General features: G+C 41.6%; 2 protein-coding genes across 2 annotated transcripts in view; both read left to right on the top strand.

Annotated features, from left to right (window-relative positions):
• The first annotated feature begins 354 nt into the window (after nucleotides 1-354).
• On the top strand, nucleotides 355-18,200 carry Hyls1 (Hyls1 centriolar and ciliogenesis associated). The gene is made up of 5 exons (XM_068381935.1): nucleotides 355-462; nucleotides 1,772-1,882; nucleotides 7,367-7,556; nucleotides 16,104-16,501; nucleotides 17,445-18,200. Exons 2-5 carry the CDS (start codon nucleotides 1,780-1,782, stop codon nucleotides 17,591-17,593), a joined length of 840 nt encoding a protein of 279 aa, XP_068238036.1. The 5' UTR covers nucleotides 355-462; nucleotides 1,772-1,779; the 3' UTR covers nucleotides 17,594-18,200.
• Nucleotides 17,471-19,945, top strand: part of LOC137648789 (zinc finger protein 23-like) — a 28,560-nt gene continuing 26,085 nt past the window's right edge. Inside the window, exon 1 of the mRNA XM_068381934.1 lies at nucleotides 17,471-17,594. The gene's annotated coding sequence lies outside the window, so the exon portion shown is untranslated. The remainder of the gene's footprint in view (nucleotides 17,595-19,945) is intronic.

Below are 19,945 nucleotides of genomic sequence, written 5' to 3'. Positions count from 1 at the left end.
TGAGTAATATAAATAGAATCTTTGATAGAGATTTTGGAAATAATTCTTGAGAGAGAGAGAGAGAGAGAGAGAGAGAGAGAGAGAGAGAGAGAGAGAGAGAGAGAGAGAGAGAGAGAGAGAGAGAAACTATTTGTAATGTTTCTAGTATTTTCTTTAATTTCTATACAATAACATAATACCAGACAACAACTGATAAATAAATTAATAAAATTTAATGTATAGAAAATAATAAATTCTTATCAGGAAAGAATTTTACTTGAATAAAGGATAATAAATTATCCTTACATGCATATAAACTGATATGCAATACTAATTTTTTACAATATTCTGTGATGTAGAATTGTATTCGTGACCGTGAATTTTAAATCATGACATTTGTTATTGACATATTTCACACATTCCTCTACCAGCCCTCTTCATTGATCTGATTGTCACACCTCAACATTTTACATGCCGTTTACGGTAAGAATGATCTGTTCTTATTAATATTCATTGAATGGTTTGAAAAATGAATATCTTATAGAAGTGACGTCTCCCAAATGTTCTATAGGGCTAGTCGGTACCTTAGGCTAAACTGGTATAGCCCCCAAGTAAGATTACAGAAGCGTAACTTCAATATACGGTGAATTTTCATTTTCGAAGTAAACAGGAGTTTTTGGGTGTATGAATGATAACGGCCACCTGTATGTATGATGTCAGCTGACTAAAATAATACAATAGTGTAAGGGGGGTCGCCACCCCCCCACCCCCGTAGGTAATTATAGTCAATTCTTTTTAGCAAGGCAGATTTGCATTGACTCGCAGGTGTGCCCTTTAAGCTCGGAAAAGTGTTTTGATTGCTGATTGGTTGGACAAGATAATTCTAACCAATCAGATAGCAGGAAACTTTTCCGAGCTAAAGGGGCACCGCTGCGAGTCAGTGCGAATGCGCCTCATTAAGAAAAATTGAGTATAGGTAAGGACACGGTTTGTAGGTTAGGGGAGAAGCTCAGGTTAGTTGGTGTCCATATTTTATGCTCGCTGGAGGAACTGGCCGCTGATGTACAAAGGCTCCGGAGTTTTTTCTATATATACCCCAATTTTTTTTATTAGTAAAGTCTGCCCTGTGTTTTACTATAATAAAACCCAATATACCAACAAAGTTGAGCATAAGGACCTGCTCTAGTCAATTTTAAAATATATATATGCCTACTATAGATACATTTAAATCGTGATTATTTGCCTCTGCAAACTTAGTTGGGCCTTGGCTAGCCGATCCATTGATAGGTTAGAGTAATTGATTATGATAGTTTAATAAAAGGCTTTCTTAGGCCATAGCGGGTGGTAAATGTAGTTCGTTGGGATGGGGTAAGCTAGAAATATGGTACTCTATAGGGGGTGTAGCCCCCCTCAGTAGGGAAAGAGGTTTTATAATTACAGACAGTAAAAGTTTTTCTACTGAAAAACAGGTGTTTCTCATAGAAAAACGTCCGTTTTCTTCGAAAATGACTCATATTTTCACTGCAAATAATAATTATCTAAGAAATGATAATCGATTGGGTTAGTGTGCGCAGCTCAGCATGTACTGCTTGCCAGCACATAGGAGGTTCATCTTTTTCATTTTCCCCGAGCGCACGTCCGAGCAAAAACCATTAGATTTCCTAACGCTGAGTGGCTAAGAACTAGGTACTTCCCTGTAGGTTATTATAAGGGGCTTTGACTGTTCAGCATGTTAAAATTCTAGTACACAATTGTGTTAGTGTTTATGAATATATGCATTGTTTTGTTGCAGTATCCAAGATGCCTTATCGTTTGAGAATCAGTGAGGATGAGGTTCGAGAAGAACTGGCCAAAATGGGATACACCAATGTTCCAGATGATATGGTTATGTCTTTCCGTAAAGGTAAGTAGCTATAGATTAGTAGAAAATTAATTTAGTGTGGGACAGAGGTAGATGGAGAACACTGTTCAGAAACATCTACCCCGCATAAAAGTGGGAAAAGATGCAGACAAAGAAGAAGAAGAAGAAGAAGAAGATAGTAAGCCATTATAAGATGAAAGCACTGCAGTAGTAACCAAAGATATATTACCTCTTAAAGCAGGCAGTTTTATTAATGTGTTGCCTAGTGAATACTATTTCAAGAGGTACATTAAGAGTATAGATTTTTATTTTCAAGTTGCAATTTTTCATATAAGATCTACGTGAGTTATGAATCTAATGTGGTTTGTTTAAATTGTTTCCTACTACTGTATAAAATGAATAGCTTTTTGTTCCGTTACTAAATATAAACTCTTTCGCTTTTAATTAGGGAATATATTTTTGGTGAAGCTGAAAGGCTAGCCATAAGACTTTTGCTTTTAGCTTGGTTGAGAGTGGACGTCTTCTCTCTCCACTGCCCGTATCACTGATTGGTCATTAGACTAATCTTGTGTTTTTGCTTTCTCTTTTCAGGTTTTGAGTGTTTTCTTCCAGGTCGTTATGTGGACTTTTCCTGGACCTGATGGGTGCAAGTGTGGTATCTCCATGTCTAGTTGAGACAGATCCTCATTCCCTGTGCCTGACCTGCCAAGGATGACCTTGTACTCAGGGTGACACCTGTCGTGAATGTAAGGAGTGGTCATCCTCCCAGTGAGAGAGGTTTAGTAGGAGGTGAAAGAAGAAGTCAAAGAGGGATTCTTCTCATTCGGGGTCATCCTCGAAGTTGAAGAAACCTACATTTCCTTCTTTCCCTCCTCGATATCTGCTCGAAGCTCCTTCTCGACCAGTCTCCCCTGGGGATTGATTGAGCTGGAGCAGTGATCCTTTTAACCCCAGGACAACCCTTAGGTTTGAAGGACACTGCCACTTCCCCTCGCGAAGCGGTGCCGCCCTTCTCCGCAGGTAACCCTCTTTCTGTTGATGATCTTATGGAGTTGTGGCCTTCCTTGGGTGTTCTGGTCCTCTGTCGAAGGAAGGTCTGTTTCAGCTGTTGCGATTGGGAGCAGAAACGAAGCGCACACTGGCTTCCTCAGAGGTTGACCTTGATCCACCTCTAGGGGCTCCAGATGTTTCGTACTGGAGGAGTCTCTAGCTTCTGTGTCCGTCGCAGTCCCCCCAGCACTGTCACTGACTTTTCCGAGTAGATCTCTTGTGGCCGTTCCAGCTCAGCCCGCCGACGATGGCGCTCCTCCTTTTTCTGAGTTCGCTTAGCCGGCGGAGTGGGGCAAATTCCGAGGCTTGTTAATGCCGCTCATGAGGGACACTTTTCCTGTACGTGGATTGTGTCCTCCCTGGAATGGTCTCTGCCACGCGGGACTATGGAAGGTGTTTGATTTCACCCATGCTTTTATCTAGCTCCTCTGTGGTTCATCAGATGATGAAGATGAGGTTGTTCACCCCCAGCAAGTTCGACACGTCCATCGTCTGTCTTCCTACACTCGCCCTGCAGATTTGACTCGTCCTGCCACTTCACCTCGCCCAGTTCTTAGCTTGGAGTCTCCCAGGAGCACTCGTCACACTTCCGGGAGAGTCCTGATAAGCGACGCAGCTGTACCTTCACTTGAGAGCTCTGCGCGGGATCAAAGGCACCTCGCCAACATCGACCAGCGCTCGCCACCTCCATCATGAGCGCCGACAGTAGGAACTTCTAGACCAACCGACGTAATCCGGAGTGATCTGCAGGCTCGTCATAGTCTAGACTCCACAGCAGTCCAGTGTGCAACCAGGTTCCAGCTCGCCAATGAGCTCCAGTGAGAAAACAGGTTCCAGCTTGCCACCACGCACCAACTCGTAACTGCGTTCTAGCCCAAGGCCACGCATCATCTCGTATCGACCTTCCAGTCCATGATGTCTATTCAATGCGTGACCATCTCCCACTGCTTGATCACCCTCCAGCTCGTAATTGTCCTTCTACTCGTGATCACAACTTTGCTTCAGCTCATAGATCTACTTCAGGGTGCAAGATCACGTTTCTGCTCGGGAGACCACATCAGTTTTAGTGAGATCTTAAGGTTTTCCTCTTTATGCGTGTGTAGCATGGTGGGAAACACCGTGTCAAAATCCAACCAGTTGGTTAGGACTTGAACCCACCTTAAGTGTGAGTCTTCCCATAGAAGGGCAAAAGGGTTTGTGTTTAGTGATAGAACAAATGTCAAATTTAAACTAATTTGTATTTTTCCTAACAATACAAACTTTAAGCTTATTATACAGATTTGGCCCGCCATCACCTGTCTCCTTGCAAGTCCTTCCTGCAATCAAAAGTGACGAAACAACACAGGTGTATGAGCGGGGGTAGCCAGAACTAGCCCCTAGACACCTCCCCTGCAATCTCGCGAAAAGTCTTATGGCTAGTCTTCAAGCTTTGCCGAAAGTATACAGTGAACCCTCGCTACTTCGCGGTTCGACCATCGCGGATTCACCACTTCGCGGGTTTTTTCCATAACCCATATATATATACATATCGCGGATTTTCCGGAAATTTCGAAAATACCGCGATATCTGAAGACCCTAAATACGATATTTCGTTACCTGTAATTCCATTAATACTGTAATTAGTAATATCTGCTCTTACTGATTGTTCATTGCATTACATATGACATATAATTAAGCACAGAAAGAAATAAAACACGAAAAGAGAATGTGATCATACGATAATTCAGTACTGTACAGTATACAGTACGTAGTAAAATTAAATCGAACATGAAACGCAAATCAGTTGCAGTCATACCATATTAGAATGGTGTAAGGCTGCTGTTGGCTACTACTGTACTACTAATGTAATGGATGTGCTTCTTTTCCGTGAATCTTTTGTATGAATATGTACGTAGTACTGCATCCAATAGTATTCTTTGTTGCAAAAATCACATTTCGAATAAGCGTACGAGAGATAGAGAGACACACACATCCTACAACAAAAGCGTAAAATAGCGTACGTAAAGCTATTATTATTATTGTTATTATTATTATTATTGTTGTTGTTATTAAAATTATTATTGTTATTATTATTATTATTATCATTATTATTATTATTATTATTATTATTACAGTATCATTATTTATTATTATTATTACAGTATTATTATTACTGTACAGTATACTGTACGCAGGGTATCTTGTACTTTGAATTGGTAACCTACGTAGCATATAAGACGGGTTGTGATTGGTTCAAGCGCTGATAGATGACGAATCAGAACTCAAGTTTTGTTATCTAGCCTGTGATTGGTGTTTTGCCCGCATCTCCAACTTCCAGCATCTAGGTTTTCGCGGCCACTTTGTCTCCCGTCGTATCGCTGTGTAGACGTTGTTAAGTTTGTGAACTTTAATCTGTGCTGTGCGCGACTGTTTTAAGTTGAACTTTTTGTTGAACTTTCTGTTAAACCCTACTGTACAATGCCTCCCAAGCCTTCTGCTTCTACTAAGGCTGGTAGCGAGCCTAAACACCACCGAAAGATGATGACGATTGCTGAGAAGGTGACGCTTCTCGATATGTTAAAAGACAGTAGAAGTTACGCGGCCGCAGACCTCGAAGACCTGACGAAATCGGCAAGTGAAGAAGAGAGTGAAACGCAGGAAGAGATCCAAGAAAATGTCGAAGAAACGGGCTTAACATTAGAACGGCTTGCCAAGCTCTGCAAGTTTGCGAATGAGGTGAAAGAAATGTCGCAAGAGTGGGACGAGGATATGGTTCGTTCTGTACAATTCTGCACCAAGATCGATGAACACATGGCTCCCTACAGGATGCTCTTGCGAAAAAAGAAGCAGCGGCAGCAACTTCCGATCACAATGCCCTCGGAAGAAATTGAAGAAGTGTCTCAGGAAGAAGTTGAAGAGGTGTCCCAGGAAACGACACCTCCGTCTGAAGAGACGTAAAATACTACTGTATTATTGGCTGCACAGTAGAAGACATCATCAGCTTCATCATCATCATTTCTACTGTGCAGCAAATTCATCGCCATCATCATTCAAGTTTTTCTTGAACTTCTTTCGTGGTGAGTACAGTAACAATCTTTATTTTTTACTTTAATATTCTAACATTTTAATATTTGTGCCTGTTTTATAGTTTAGTACTGTATGCATTAAGTTAAAGGGAAGGTTTTAAAAGTCTGAAGAGTATACATGTTGTAACCTATCATATTTTTTTTTTATTTAAAATTTACATTTACGTACGTAAAACAATCTCTCTCTCTCTCTCTCTCTCTCTCTCTCTCTCTCTCTCTCTCTCTCTCTCTCTCTCTCTCTCTCTCTCTCTCTCTCTCTCTCTCTCTCTCTCGTAAATTGTTTTCCTGCTTTGCTACGTACAGTATGTACTGTATGATTTTATATAGATACGGTAAATAGTATTTGTAATAACATATTTTGTAAATGCTTTTACTGTAAATATCATTATTTATCACTTTCATCATGCGCGTTAAATGCCTTCTTTGTTCTGAGCGTGGTTGTTTACTGAGCGTACTTTATGACGCCGTCGTTTCAGGCGGCGTCATAAAGAAAAACATTTCATTTGGAAGTCCTAAGAAAAATTAAGTAAAACATTGGTAATAACAAAATCAACATACTGTATAATCAATATAATCGATGCAAAAACTAACCTATACATATATGTGTACACTAAATGAGTTTGTTTCTTCATTATGATCAGAGATAAACGTAAACAAAACATTGGTTGCCATTTTTTATCGTGCTTTTTAGCGTGTTTAGGAAACGCATGATATAAAATCGCCTTTAATATTTGTGCCTGTTTTAGTTTAGGGTACTGTAGTACATGCATTAAGTGTTCTGTACATTAAAGGGTAGTTTGTTAACAGTACTACTGTACGTACAAGGGAAGGTTTTAAAAGTCTGAATATACATGTTAAATAAATAGGTAAATATGGTGTCAATACTTCGCGGATTTTCACCTATCGCGGTCGGGTCTGGAACCTATCTACCGCGATAAACGAGGGTTCACTGTATTCCTTAATAAAGAGCTCAAGGTTTGTATCATTAGGGAAAATACAAATTACTTTAAATTTGCCATTTTTGGGGGGTGACAACTTCCTTTTCTTGTTTTTGTAAACACTGGAAATTGGAATATGGTTATGGCTAATAAGTCAGTAGCTCAAAATTGCTAGATGTCCTATTTTCGGCCACTGCTGGTAGAAGCAAAAGATGAATTGAGGGAAACAAAAGTAGAATTTTTGTAGTATCAAAACAGTGTGAACAAGAAGCATTTCATCAAAATTTTTGTAGTTTTGTAGCTAAGGGGAATTTCCCATAAATACCACTTCATGCTGGAACATATAATTTGTATGTGGTTAGTACAGGACAATACAATGTTAGCTAAAATAAATTACAAATACTATGAAAAAGTATCTTCTAAATTCACTAATTTTGTACCTGATAACTTCATAATTTCTTTTTTTTTCACAGATCTTTTGAAGCTGATAAAAAGTGACCTGAAAAAGCTGAAGGAAGAGAGGAAATTTGAAAAGGACAATGAAGCTGGTAATATTACTCATCCATCTATATCTGGTAAACTTCCTTGTACAGATAGGACCTCTAGAATGCCTGAAACCTCAACCCCACTGTCTTTCAGCCTGAAGGACAGGCGTACACGACGGTAAGTCTTGTGGAGAGGGTTTTCTGTTAGTCTTCCTTTTGATGGTACAGAACGTCCCCATCTTACAAAAATTCGACTTACAAACATTCAGATACAAACACAAATCCAATTGAAAATAACAAAGAAAAGATAAAGAAATACTCCTATAAAACTATATTATTTAATTTGATACAGTAAGCAAAATGACTCTGTTAGTGGTTCTAACACGCTCCAGTTACTATACCGACACTCTATTAGAGTGAGCGAGCGAGCTGGGTTTATTCCTGGCATTCCATGCAACTTTTTGCTCTGGTATATTTAGCATAACGGGGGAGGGTGGACTGTGGCACCCTAGCAGTACCAGCTGAACTCGGTTGAGTCCCTAGGGGGTCAGGCTGGGAGGAACGTAGAGAGGAGAGGTCCCCTTTTTGTTTTGTTTCATTTGTTGATGTCGGCTACCCCCCAAAATTGGGGAAGTGCCTTGGTATATGTATGTATGTATACCTTAGAAATGGTGCTATAAGGTTCATTTCACTTGGCGACACAGGTCCCTCGCCCAGAAATAGATTTTTTCTTCGTCAAAATCCCTTTTGTAATAACCTAATATCTATTTCATAGGAAACTCAACTATTTGTTGACTTTTAGCTGAAAATCAAAGGCATGAGATTCAGGTTAGGCCTACCTTAAGCCAAAATTAAACTTACAAACAGCTTTTAGGAACCTATAAAGTTTTTAAGTTGAGGACCTACTGTAATGACTAATAGAATTTATTATCCTCAGTATAGGTAGCTCTTACAAAACTATAAATTGTCAAACTTTGATATTTTTTTTCAATAAAATTTCTGGGAAATTATAGAAGTTATTTAGGAAAAGGAAAACTAGGGTTGTTAATTTGCTTGAAATGTTTTAAAAACTGCCCTTCAAAAGTTCAAACTTGCAGCAAATGTTTTTATATTTAACAGGATGACATAGTGTTTTTCAATATTAAACTTACCCGATAATCATGTAGCTGTCAACTCCGTTGCCCGACAGAATTCTATGGAGGGATACGCCAGCTATCACAATACTAGAAGGGGGTGTACTTACCAGCGCCACCTGTGGCCAGGTACTCAATCATTTGTTGTTGACACCTCCTCAATTATTCCTCTGTCGTGCTTCCGGCTAGACGTTCTGGGATACGCTCATGGTCTTCGAGTTTATTCATGGATATTTGGTGAAGTATTCTCTTAGATTAACGGCTGTCGCATACTGGAATCCTTTTTATATTAGCTAGATAGCTTTTATATAAATACTGATTAACGGTTAATGAATTTTTGCTTGTTTTTGGATCACCCTTTGACTTACTCTTTGAAACAAGATGTCTGACGTTTCGCAAGCTCCCTCCCATAGACGATGTAGGTCTTGCAATAGGCGTATTCCGAAGGCCTCGGTAGATCCTCACACCGCTTGTTCTGACTGTAGGGACAGGCCCTGTCTATTAGAAAATCGGTGTGAGGAGTGCGCCGGACTTTCGGAATTGGATTTTGTACGTCTTTTAAAATATTCATCTAAGTTAGAGAGAACTAGAGTTAGGAGAAGTTCTTCTCACTCTTCTATGTTTTCCTCACCTCATGATCCCCTACCTTTTCCTACCCCTGTAGTGGCTACCCCCGAACCTACTGTGTGCCCTCCGCCTGATATGTCAACTGTTTTGCGTGCTATTCAGGCTTTAGGAGATAAAGTAGAATCAGTGGTAAGTGACCATAAGTCTCTGATGGCCGAGGTTAAAGAACTGAAGGTCAAGAGTGCAGTGGGTGGAAATAGTGCCAGTGCTGTGACGAGTGCTAGTGTCTGTGCAGTGCCAAGTGCTAGTGGTGCCAGTGTGGTGCGTGAGGATTTTTCTGTGCGAGCCAGTCGTCCTCCCAGTCCGGGACCTCTTGCAAGCTCCCATGCCCAGGGGAGAAGCAATGTCGAAGGGCTTAAGGGTTCGACAGGCCTTGTTAGGCGCACAGAATTATCCTCGGTGGTTGCGGGCGTGTCTTCCTTAGACCGTCACTCCCACCTGCAGACGATTGAGCCCGTCTTCTCGTCCGCTGATCTTCATGCAGGGAAGAAACGTTGGTCTCAGGTCTCGAGACCACTTAAACGTAGAGTTCAGTCAGCGAGTGCTCAGCCAAGTTGTAGTCATTGGCTCAGCTCCGACTCGCCTCTGTCATCGGTCGACTGTACTCCGCCCAAGAGGAGTAAGGTTCAGTCTGTTATCGTTTCTGCCGACCCCAAGTGGACCCTGCTTCAGTCCATGCAAGCTCAGCTGTCGGACTTGATGCGTGAGTGTCGGGCTGAGAGTGTTGCACCTCCTCCTCCGCCTACACTCCCTCCACCTGTTCACGCTCCGCCTGTGCTCGCCCAGCCTGCACCTGCTCCGCCTGTGCTCGCCCAGCCTGCACCTGCTCCGCCTGGTCGCAGCTCCCTCTGCCAGGCGTACGATGTTGAGCCACTTTCGGAGTTTGCTGTTCACAGTGTTGTTCAGCCTCAGCCTTCTTTAAGGCAACCCTTGCTTTGGGATCAGGAGAGTTACACTCTTCCTCCTCCTCCCCTTGCTGCTCCACCAGTGGTGCAACTCTCGGTTGGGGTACAACCTCTCCCCTCCGTGAGTCTGTCTGCTCAACCAGCGCTGCACCGAGCTCAACCCTCATCTAGGCAAGCTCCTCTACACCATGGACTTGCGCCTCAGGAGCCTCAGCTTGCGAGAACTTTACCTTGTTCTGCGCAACCTCAACCTTCTCATGCTCCACTCATCTCTCAGGAACAGGAACGGACTACTCCGCCTCCGTCCTCCGCTCAGCTGGTGCATGCCTTGGGTGCAACTCTTGCTAGGAGTCAACCTCCTTCACCCATGCACCTGCCTTCTGCTCCGTCTGTTGTTCAGCCTATGCAGTCTGAACCTCAGGTTTTCCCTCAAGTTGAGGAAACCTCTGTTATTGTTCCTACCCGTTCTGACTCTGCGGTTCAGCATTCTGGTCCTTTTGCTTCGCTACCTTCTGCTGATGAAGTGTCGGATGATGAGGAGGCTCACCTTGATCCCTCATCAGACGTGGAGGAGTCTAAGCTTTCTCCATTGTCTGTTGATTTTCGAAAGGTCTTGGCTCTACTCAGGGAGCTTTACCCTGACCACTTCGTCTCTGCTGTTCCCCGCTCTCCTCCATCTGAGTTTTCGCTAGGCGTACAACAAGCTAAGTCGAGCTATACTAAGCTTGTCCTAGCTAGATCCTCCAAGAGGGCCTTAAGGACCTTAGGGGAGTGGCTTCAGTCTAAACAACACCTGGGCAAGACTTCCTTCATGTTCCCTCCAACGAAGCTCGCTTCGAAAGGTTGCGTTTGGTATGCCACAGGGGAGGCACCAGGCTTGGGAGTACCTGCCTCTGCCCAGGCTGACTTCTCAAGTCTGGTGGACTCGCCTAGGAGGACTGCGATGAGACGCTCGAAGGTTTGTTGGACCTTCTCAGACCTGGATCATCTTCTGAAAGGGTTGTTCAGAGCTTTCGAAATGTTCAACTTTCTCGACTGGTGCCTGGGAGCCCTCAGCAAGAAAACATCTCCTGCGGACAAAGACTCTGCCATGTTAATTATGTCCTGCATGGATAAGGCTATCAGGGATGGATCGGGTGAGCTAGCGTCGTTATTTGTATCAGGGGTGTTGAAGAAAAGGGAACAACTGTGTACCTTCCTCTCAGCCAGCATTACACCGTGCCAGCGGTCACAGCTCCTTTTTGCTCCACTCTCAAAGTTCCTCTTTCCCGAGGAGCTAGTTAAGGACTTGTCGGCTGCCCTGATACAGAAGGACACGCACGATCTTGTAGCCTCATCGGCTCGTAAGTCTAAGGTTACCACCTCTGTCCCCAAGACTTATCGCTCCCCAGTGGCTGATACCCCGGCCACTAGGTTCATACCGCCCTTTCGTGGTAGAGCCCCCAGCCGAGGAAGCTCCCGTCCAGACTCTCACAGGGGCAAGTCTAGGAAAGGACCCAGGACATCGAAGGGAAAGCACTGACTCTCAGATTCTCCAGACAACAGTAGGAGCCAGACTCAAGATCTTCTGGCAAGCCTGGGAGAAGAGAGGTGCAGACGCACAGTCTGTCAGTTGGCTGAGGTACGGTTACAGGATTCCATTCTGCCTCAAACCGCCTCTGACCACATCGCCCATCAACCTCTCTCCCAACTACAAAGAAGAGGACAAGAGGCTAGCATTGCAACAGGAGGTGTCGCTACTTGTGCAGAAGAAGGCAGTGGTTATAGTCCGGGACCATCAATCCCCGGGCTTCTACAACCGTCTCTTTCTTGTAGCCAAAAAGACAGGAGGTTGGAGACCGGTGCTGGACGTCAGCTCTCTCAACGAGTATGTCACCAAGCAGACGTTCACAATGGAGACGACAAAGTCGGTCTTAGCAGCGGTCAGACAGGAGGACTGGATGGTCTCGTTGGACTTGAAAGATGCATACTTTCACGTTCCCATTCATCCAGACTCCCAACCTTTCCTGAGATTCGTTTTCGGAAAGGTTGTCTATCAGTTCCAAGCCCTGTGTTTTGGCCTAAGCACAGCTCCTATGGTCTTTACTCATCTGATGAGGAATGTAGCGAAATTCCTGCACTTATCGAACATCAGAGCCTCCCTCTACCTAGACGACTGGCTGTTGAGAGCCTCCACGAGTCGTCGTTGTCTGGAGAACCTCTCTTGGACTTTAGATCTAATCAGAGACCTAGGTCTATTAGTCAATATAGAGAAATCTCAACTCATTCCCTCCCAATCCATTGTGTACCTGGGAATGGAGATTCAGAGTCGGGATTTTCGGGCTTTTCCATCGGCCCCCAGGATAAACCAAGCCCTAGAGTGCATCATGAGCATGCTGAAGAGGAGCAATTGCTCAGTGAGACAGTGGATGAGTCTCACAGGGACCCTCTCATCTCTGGCCCTGTTTGTCGAGCTAGGGAGACTCCACCTCCGCCCTCTTCAATTCCATCTTGCAGCTCATTGGGACAAGGGCTCGACTCTAGAAGCAGTCTCTATCCCTATCAACCAAGAGATGAAGACCACTCTCCGGTGGTGGAAGCACAATCTCCTTCTCAAGGAGGGTCTATCATTGGCCATCCAGACCCCCCATCTTCATCTCTTCTCGGATGCATCGGACTCGGGCTGGGGTGCGACCTTGGACGGACGGGAATGCTCAGGAGTATGGAACAAGGAACAAGGATTACTCCACATCAACTGCAAGGAACTGTTAGCAGTTCATCTTGCCCTGTTGAACTTCAAGTCCCTCCTGCTAGGCAAAGTGGTGGAGGTGAATTCAGACAACACCACAGCCTTGGCTTACATCTCCAAGCAAGGAGGGACCCATTCGAGGAGCCTTTACGAGATCGCAAGGGACCTCCTCATTTGGTCAAGAGGTCTAAACCTCACACTGGTCACGAGGTTCATCCAGGGCGATATGAATGTTTCAGCGGATCGCCTCAGCAGAAGGAATCAGGTCATTCCCACGGAATGGACCCTCCACAAGAGTGTGTGCAACAGACTTTGGACCTTGTGGGGTCAACCTACCATAGATCTGTTTGCCACCTCCATCACCAAGAGACTTCCGCTTTATTGTTCCCCTGTTCCAGACCCTGCAGCGGTTCATGTGGATGCTTTTCTTCTGAACTGGTCCCATCTCGACCTGTACGCATTCCCTCCGTTCAAGATTATAAACAAAGTTCTGCAGAAATTCGTCTCGCACGAAGGGACACGGCTGACGCTGGTTGCTCCCCTTTGGCCTGCAAGAGAATGGTACACAGAGGTACTTCAATGGCTAGTCGACTTCCCCAGGACTCTACCTCTAAGAGTGGACCTTCTACGTCAACCACACGTAGACAGGTTGCACCCAAACCTCCACGCTCTTCGACTGACTGCCTTCAGACTGTCGAAAGATTCGCTAGAGCTAGAGGCTTTTCGAAGGAGGCAGCCAGTGCGATTGCCAGAGCTAGAAGAATTTCCACTCGTAGAGTCTACCAGTCTAAGTGGGAGGTCTTCCGAAGTTGGTGTAGAGCCAATTCAATATCCTCTACCAATACCTCTGTGATCCAAATAGCTGACTTCCTTCTTCATCTTAGGAATGAGAGATCCCTTTCAACACCTACGATTAAAGGGTATAGGAGCATGTTGGCCTCAGTTCTCCGCCACAGGGGTTTGGACCTGTCTTCCAACAAGGACCTTCAAGACATTCTCAAGTCTTTTGAGACGTCTAAAGAACGTCGTCTTTCCACTCCAGGCTGGAATCTAGACGTAGTCTTAAGGTTCCTTATGACATCTAGGTTCGAACCTCTCCAGTCAGCTTCCTTCAAGGATCTTACCCTCAAGACTGCTTTTCTCGTTTGCCTTGCAACAGCTAAGAGAGTCAGTGAGGTTCATGCCTTCAGCAAGAACATTGGTTTCACAACCGAATCAGCTACATGTTCTTTTCAGCTTGGATTCCTAGCAAAGAACGAGCTTCCTTCACGTCCTTGGCCTAGATCGTTCGAAATACCTAGCCTCTCCAACATGGTAGGTAACGAACTAGAGAGAGTTCTTTGCCCTGTCAGAGCTCTCAAATATTATCTGAAGAGGTCTAAACCTATTCGAGGACAGTCAGAAGCCTTATGGTGTGCCATCAAGAAACCCTCGAGACCCATGTCCAAGAATGGGCTTTCGTACTATATAAGGCTTCTGATCAGAGAAGCACATTCTCACTTAAAGGAGGAAGACCTTGCATTGCTGAAGGTAAGGACCCACGAAGTAAGAGCTGTAGCTACTTCGTTGGCCTTTAATAAAAACCGTTCTCTGCAGAGCATTATGGATGCAACCTATTGGAGGAGCAAGTCAGTGTTTGCATCGTTTTATCTGAAAGATGTCCAGTCTCTTTACGAGAACTGCTACACCCTGGGACCATTCGTAGCAGCGAGTGCAGTAGTAGGTGAGGGCTCAGCCACTACATTCCCTTAATCCCATAACCTTTTTAACCTTTCTCTTGAATACTTTTATTGTTGTTTTTATGGTTGTTACGGTAGGCTAAGAAGCCTTCCGCATCCTTGGATTTGGCGGGTGGTCTATTCATTCTTGAGAAGCGCCTGGGTTAAAGGTTTGGTAGAGGTCCTTTAGTAGGGTTGCAACCCCTTGTACTTTGGCACCTTTGGGTTGATTCAGCCTCCAAGAGGAACGCTGCGCTCAGTAAGGAAGACGAACTTTAAATAAAAGGCAGAGTAACGGTTCTATTCGACTTCCTTACCAGGTACTTATTATTTCATTGTTATTTGAGATAACTGTTATATGAAATTTGGGATACTTAGCTATCCTTTAATCATGTACACTGGTTTTCACCCACCTCCCTGGGTGTGAATCAGCTACATGATTATCGGGTAAGTTTAATATTGAAAAATGTTATTTTTATTAATAAAATAAATTTTTGAATATACTTACCCGATAATCATGATTTAATCGACCCTCCCTTTCCTCCCCAGAGAGAACCAGTGGACCGAGGAATAATTGAGGAGGTGTCAACAACAAATGATTGAGTACCTGGCCACAGGTGGCGCTGGTAAGTACACCCCCTTCTAGTATTGTGATAGCTGGCGTATCCCTCCATAGAATTCTGTCGGGCAACGGAGTTGACAGCTACATGATTATCGGGTAAGTATATTCAAAAATTTATTTTATTAATAAAAATAACATTTTTGTAGTTTATTTATGGAATATCTGTTTTGATGTTAGTGTTTTTGGAATATTTTATTTTAATTGTTCATTATTTCTCATATCATTTATTTATTTCCTTATTTCCTTTCCCCACTGGGCTATTTTTCCCTGTTGGATCCCTTGGGCTTATAGTATTTTGCTTTTCCAACTAGGATTGTAGCTTAGCTAGGAACAGTAATAATGATAATAATAATAATCATAATAATAATAATAATAATTAGTTGACCATGAAAATACTTTTCTTGAAAGAAGCATGTCCCTATTAAGTAAATTACATATCGTTTAGAAATAATTTGTGCCTAAATTTTTTCTACATGAACAAAAACCCCCGAGTCCTGTAATAGGAACATGACTTATGCAAATTTGGAACAGCTTTTTTAAAACTTTAAACAAGGTAGATGTAGTTGCCTAGCGGATGTAGCAACCCTCACATTGACTTCGCCACGTCTCTGTAGTAACGTTCTTCTCTGCATCCTTAATCTTGGCTGTATAATAATTTCTATTTTTAGAGTTTTTGTGGTTGATGGTTACAAAATGTGTAGACATGCAGTTTACCCCGGTAAACCCAGTTGTAAATGTGGTCGATACATGAGCAAGCTGGAAGGGGATCCTATCAACTGTGCAATAAACCCTCAAATTAATTAATCAATCTGTATGGAATGCAGATAATAACATTTGATGAAGGCAAATTGCTACAGCTTGCATAGACACTGACTGAATTCTTTATAACAGGTTGCACTTATTTTATATTCTATTATCAGAATTCAATAAATGTGTTACATTTGCTTCATTTGCCGTCAAACTAAACTAAGGATCAATAAAACTCTTTGCAGAATATCCAGAAGTGTATTGAGTGATGATGACTGTGTCGAAAGTGGCTATTCAGAGAGAGAGACTACCGTATCGAGTAGCTCGCACACTTCGCGTGAAGATAGAGATAAAACCTCTGACTTTGGGTCTCTGAGTGATGTCAGCAGCAAGACTGGAAGTAGATTACGACCCAAAACAGCTGAGAAGGAAATTGAAAAGTCTCGTTTCAGAACTCCAAAGAATAAAGTTGAAAAGAGAAATACTGTCGAAGATCAGCGAGATACGTCTGCTTCAAGTAGTTACAACACAGTCAGCGAGATGAAATCTAAAACAGAGCCACCAGTGCTGAGGTCTTCTATAACAGGAAGGGAAAAGCGAGGTCAAGGATGCATGAAGAATAAAACTATTCCAAATGGAAAAAGTAAGTAGCTGTTGTGTATTTGTCATACTATGTACTAATACAGGTACTGTACTAATATATTTTCTCAAAGAAAATCCTTAGAAAATTGCTTTTCATTACTCATTACTGATGATATAATTAATTCTGTACAGATTACTCACCATTATAGAGCAATGATGATAATACCATATTTTACGGCATGCAGATTGGCTTCCTTTTATGCCTATTCTGTTATCATTGCCATAACTGGTGACCTTCTAAAGTGTGTCTTCATTGGTGTATAATATACAGTAGTGATGATTCTCCAGCCCCTTAAACATGGCCAGAAAGTGGTCTCATTGTTTTGGGTACTATTGTAGGTCTTGTTCTAATTCCTTTGCAGTGAATGTGTGTTTTTATATTGCAGGTTGAAAACACCATTCAGGCTACTAATTTAAATGTTTACACTGGAGATTTGTTCAGTTTGGTGATGCTCTTAACCGACAGGCTTTTAAAATCTGTCTCTGCTTGTGTTTTCCATTAGTCCAAAAATGTTCCCTTGTATTGTAACGTTGGTTTCACTTTATCTAAACCCATATTTTTTGTTTATCTGGTTTGAACTAGACAAGGGCATTTTATTTTTTTGTACTTCCCATCAAAAGTCATTACCAAGAAATTCAAACTCGTTAGCTTGTGAGTTTATTTTATGTTAATAGAACATTAAGCATTTATCTATGCAGAACAGGAAATACTCATGTTGCATGCAATGTAAGTCTATCTTTAATTTCTTTGTCACCTAATTTTTCCCAAAAATATTGTTATAACATATCCTGCAACATTTTCTGAAAATATATCAGTAAAGTACAGTAGTGTCATTTGTAAAGTTTCATGATAAAACCTGTAAGAATTTTGTTAAAAAAGATGCCAGTCAATTGGTCAAGGTATTTTTTATTACTTAGACTGATTTTTGTTTCTTTCTTGTCAGAAAGTCTTCCATCATATCCAAGCCGCACTGATCCAGTTTCCCTTTATCATTATTATCGTGCTCATTGGGATAAATACAAGGCACCAGGAGAAGATCCTCATTCTAAGCTACGTTGGGACATAAGAACAAAACTTTTTTACTCAAGTTAAGGTATTTATCGAATATAATTTTGAAAGTATCTATGCATATTTTTAATAGCAATGCAATATGCTTGCAAAGCTATAACCCTTCATATACTGTACATTATTTTAATGCATATATTTTTTTAAAATTAAAACAGCAATGCTACTATAATGTGTTAACCTCTTTATTTAATTTATGCTTTACTGCTCAGAACATTGTGGTGTTAGTAGAGGATAGTGTTGTCTATAGGAAAATCCCTCTTACTCTGGAAGCCTGAGTCGCCTTAAATCTTTCATCTGTAACACTCTCGCCTTCTTTCAATGCAAGAGTTAGGTGTTAGTGCTGATTTGTGAGCTGCTGGACTGGGGTTCGAGTCCCACTCAAGCTGCGATAATTTCTTGTAGCGACTGCAGTCTCACTATCTTTTTAAGGTAAGGTTATGGGATTCTGGAGAGCCTATAGGTCTATGTGCTAAGTCATCAGCAGCCATTACGTGGCCCTCACTTGTTTTAACTTGGAGAGGGGAGCTTGGGCACTGATCATATGTATATATGGTCAGTCTCCATTGCCACTGTCCCTTACATCTGGCACTCATGAGGGACCTTAAAACCCAATATCTAATTTATGTATATAGCATGTTGGCTCTCCCTAAGTTTCTGTTAATCATAACTAAATATTGTGTTCTTTTTTTGTTATGGAGGGTTTTCTGACGTCTTTAAAAATATCTTAGATCACTAATTCCAGTTCGTTAATTTAGTGACAATATCCCAACTTTATTAGGGTCCCTTTTTTTCTAAAATACTGATGAAAATGAAGACGACATATCTCTACCCTAGCTGTAGGTAGAATTGTTTGTTTACCATATCCATAATGTCTAAACTATTCACTTTGATGGAAATTCATGGCACATCTATTTGAACAGCAATATCTTAATATACAGGATAAACATTGGTGATGCAGAGAGAGCATCCTACTTGTAACAGTTAATCGTTTATCAGAGTCATTGTACGTATGAATAAGAATTTGTGCAATGGGTTAAGATTTAACCAGCAGATTCACCTTCCCTTCAACATGCATTCACTAATTTTAACCAGCATCCAGGTGACTAGCTATACTTGCATGACTGCAAAAGGGAAGGTTTTTTCCATGAATAATATTTACAAATGTATATCAGGAGTTTGCAAAATTACTAGATGTAGCAGAAGTTTCAAGAATCTTTAAATATTGTACTCCAGCTCCCTGTCAAAGTTAAACAAACTTGAGGATTTGTAGTTTGTAATGGCTTATCAAAAGTAATTCTAAGCATCTAAGCTGGAAATCTGACCTTTGTAATAAGTGACTTGATGCTTTAAGTGTCATTAATATAATCATAAAATAGTTTGAAACCACGGAGCTATATTTTTAAACTTTGTTCACTAAAATAAATTTCTTAAAGGAGAGCTGTAAATGGGAACCAGGTAGATAAAATATTAACAGGTGTGTAAGAAGAAACATAAAAGACAATGTGAAGGAGCTTTGTTGTGAAAGGTTGGTGGAAAGAAACTTCAAGTTGTAGCCAGCCAAGTGTGTCAGATTTTTTAGCTATTTTGGTCTTTTTATAACAACCAACTAATGTTGTAAGTGGCCCCCTTTGCATGGGGAATTTTTATGTACCACACAAAGATTTACGTTGAATTTTTATGAAAATGACCTATAGATGATCTAAAAATACCTCATCTTCAAATCAAAGTGTTCAGCAAAAACTTGTGTGCCTTACTATGATTGATGTTAATGGGGTAATTACATTATCTTCCTTGTTCATATGTTAGATTAGTATTCTATACAGAGAGGGAAAGTAATAATTCAATCAAATTTATGTTACTGTTGGCTAATGTTGAATTATTACTTGCCTTAAGGTCTGAATTTAGTGGGGGCTTAAACCAATAAAGAGTCAGTCCTGTTTAGCAGCATATACTTCCACCTTACAAGTAATGGCATGAAGATAAATTAATATATTATACATAGTGATTTATATACAATAACATATTTTGATTTTTCCAAAATATGAGTATCATATATTACTGGGCTCTCTTGTTTTTTTTATGTGAGTTTTACTCAGTAAAGAAGATGACTTTTATTCATACTATATATATATTTTTAAGCTACAAAGCCCCCACCTAGGCATTATGGTATAGAAAATAAGAGGTTTGTATTTTGTAACCAAACAAAAGTGTTTTTAGATACTATTCATTTTTATAATGAAATTTTTTCAATATTAAACTTACCCGATAATCATGTAGCTGTCAACTCCGTTGCCCGACAGAATTCTATGGAGGGATACGCCAGCTATCACAATACTAGAAGGGGGTGTACTTACCAGCGCCACCTGTGGCCAGGTA

This window comes from Palaemon carinicauda, chromosome 10 (assembly GCF_036898095.1).
Source record: "Palaemon carinicauda isolate YSFRI2023 chromosome 10, ASM3689809v2, whole genome shotgun sequence".
In the NCBI taxonomy this organism is placed as follows: domain Eukaryota; kingdom Metazoa; phylum Arthropoda; class Malacostraca; order Decapoda; family Palaemonidae; genus Palaemon; species Palaemon carinicauda.
This window is presented reverse-complemented; position numbering and strand designations above follow the sequence as displayed.

Coding starts and splice junctions, on each gene's coding strand:
- Hyls1 (XM_068381935.1), top strand. CDS start 1,780: ATGCCTTATCGTTTGAGAATCAGTGAGGATGAGGTTCGAGAAGAACTG. Junction 7,557..16,103: donor AAGGACAGGCGTACACGACG/GTAAGTCTTGTG, acceptor AACTCTTTGCAG/AATATCCAGAAGTGTATTGA. Junction 16,502..17,444: donor AACTATTCCAAATGGAAAAA/GTAAGTAGCTGT, acceptor CTTTCTTGTCAG/AAAGTCTTCCATCATATCCA.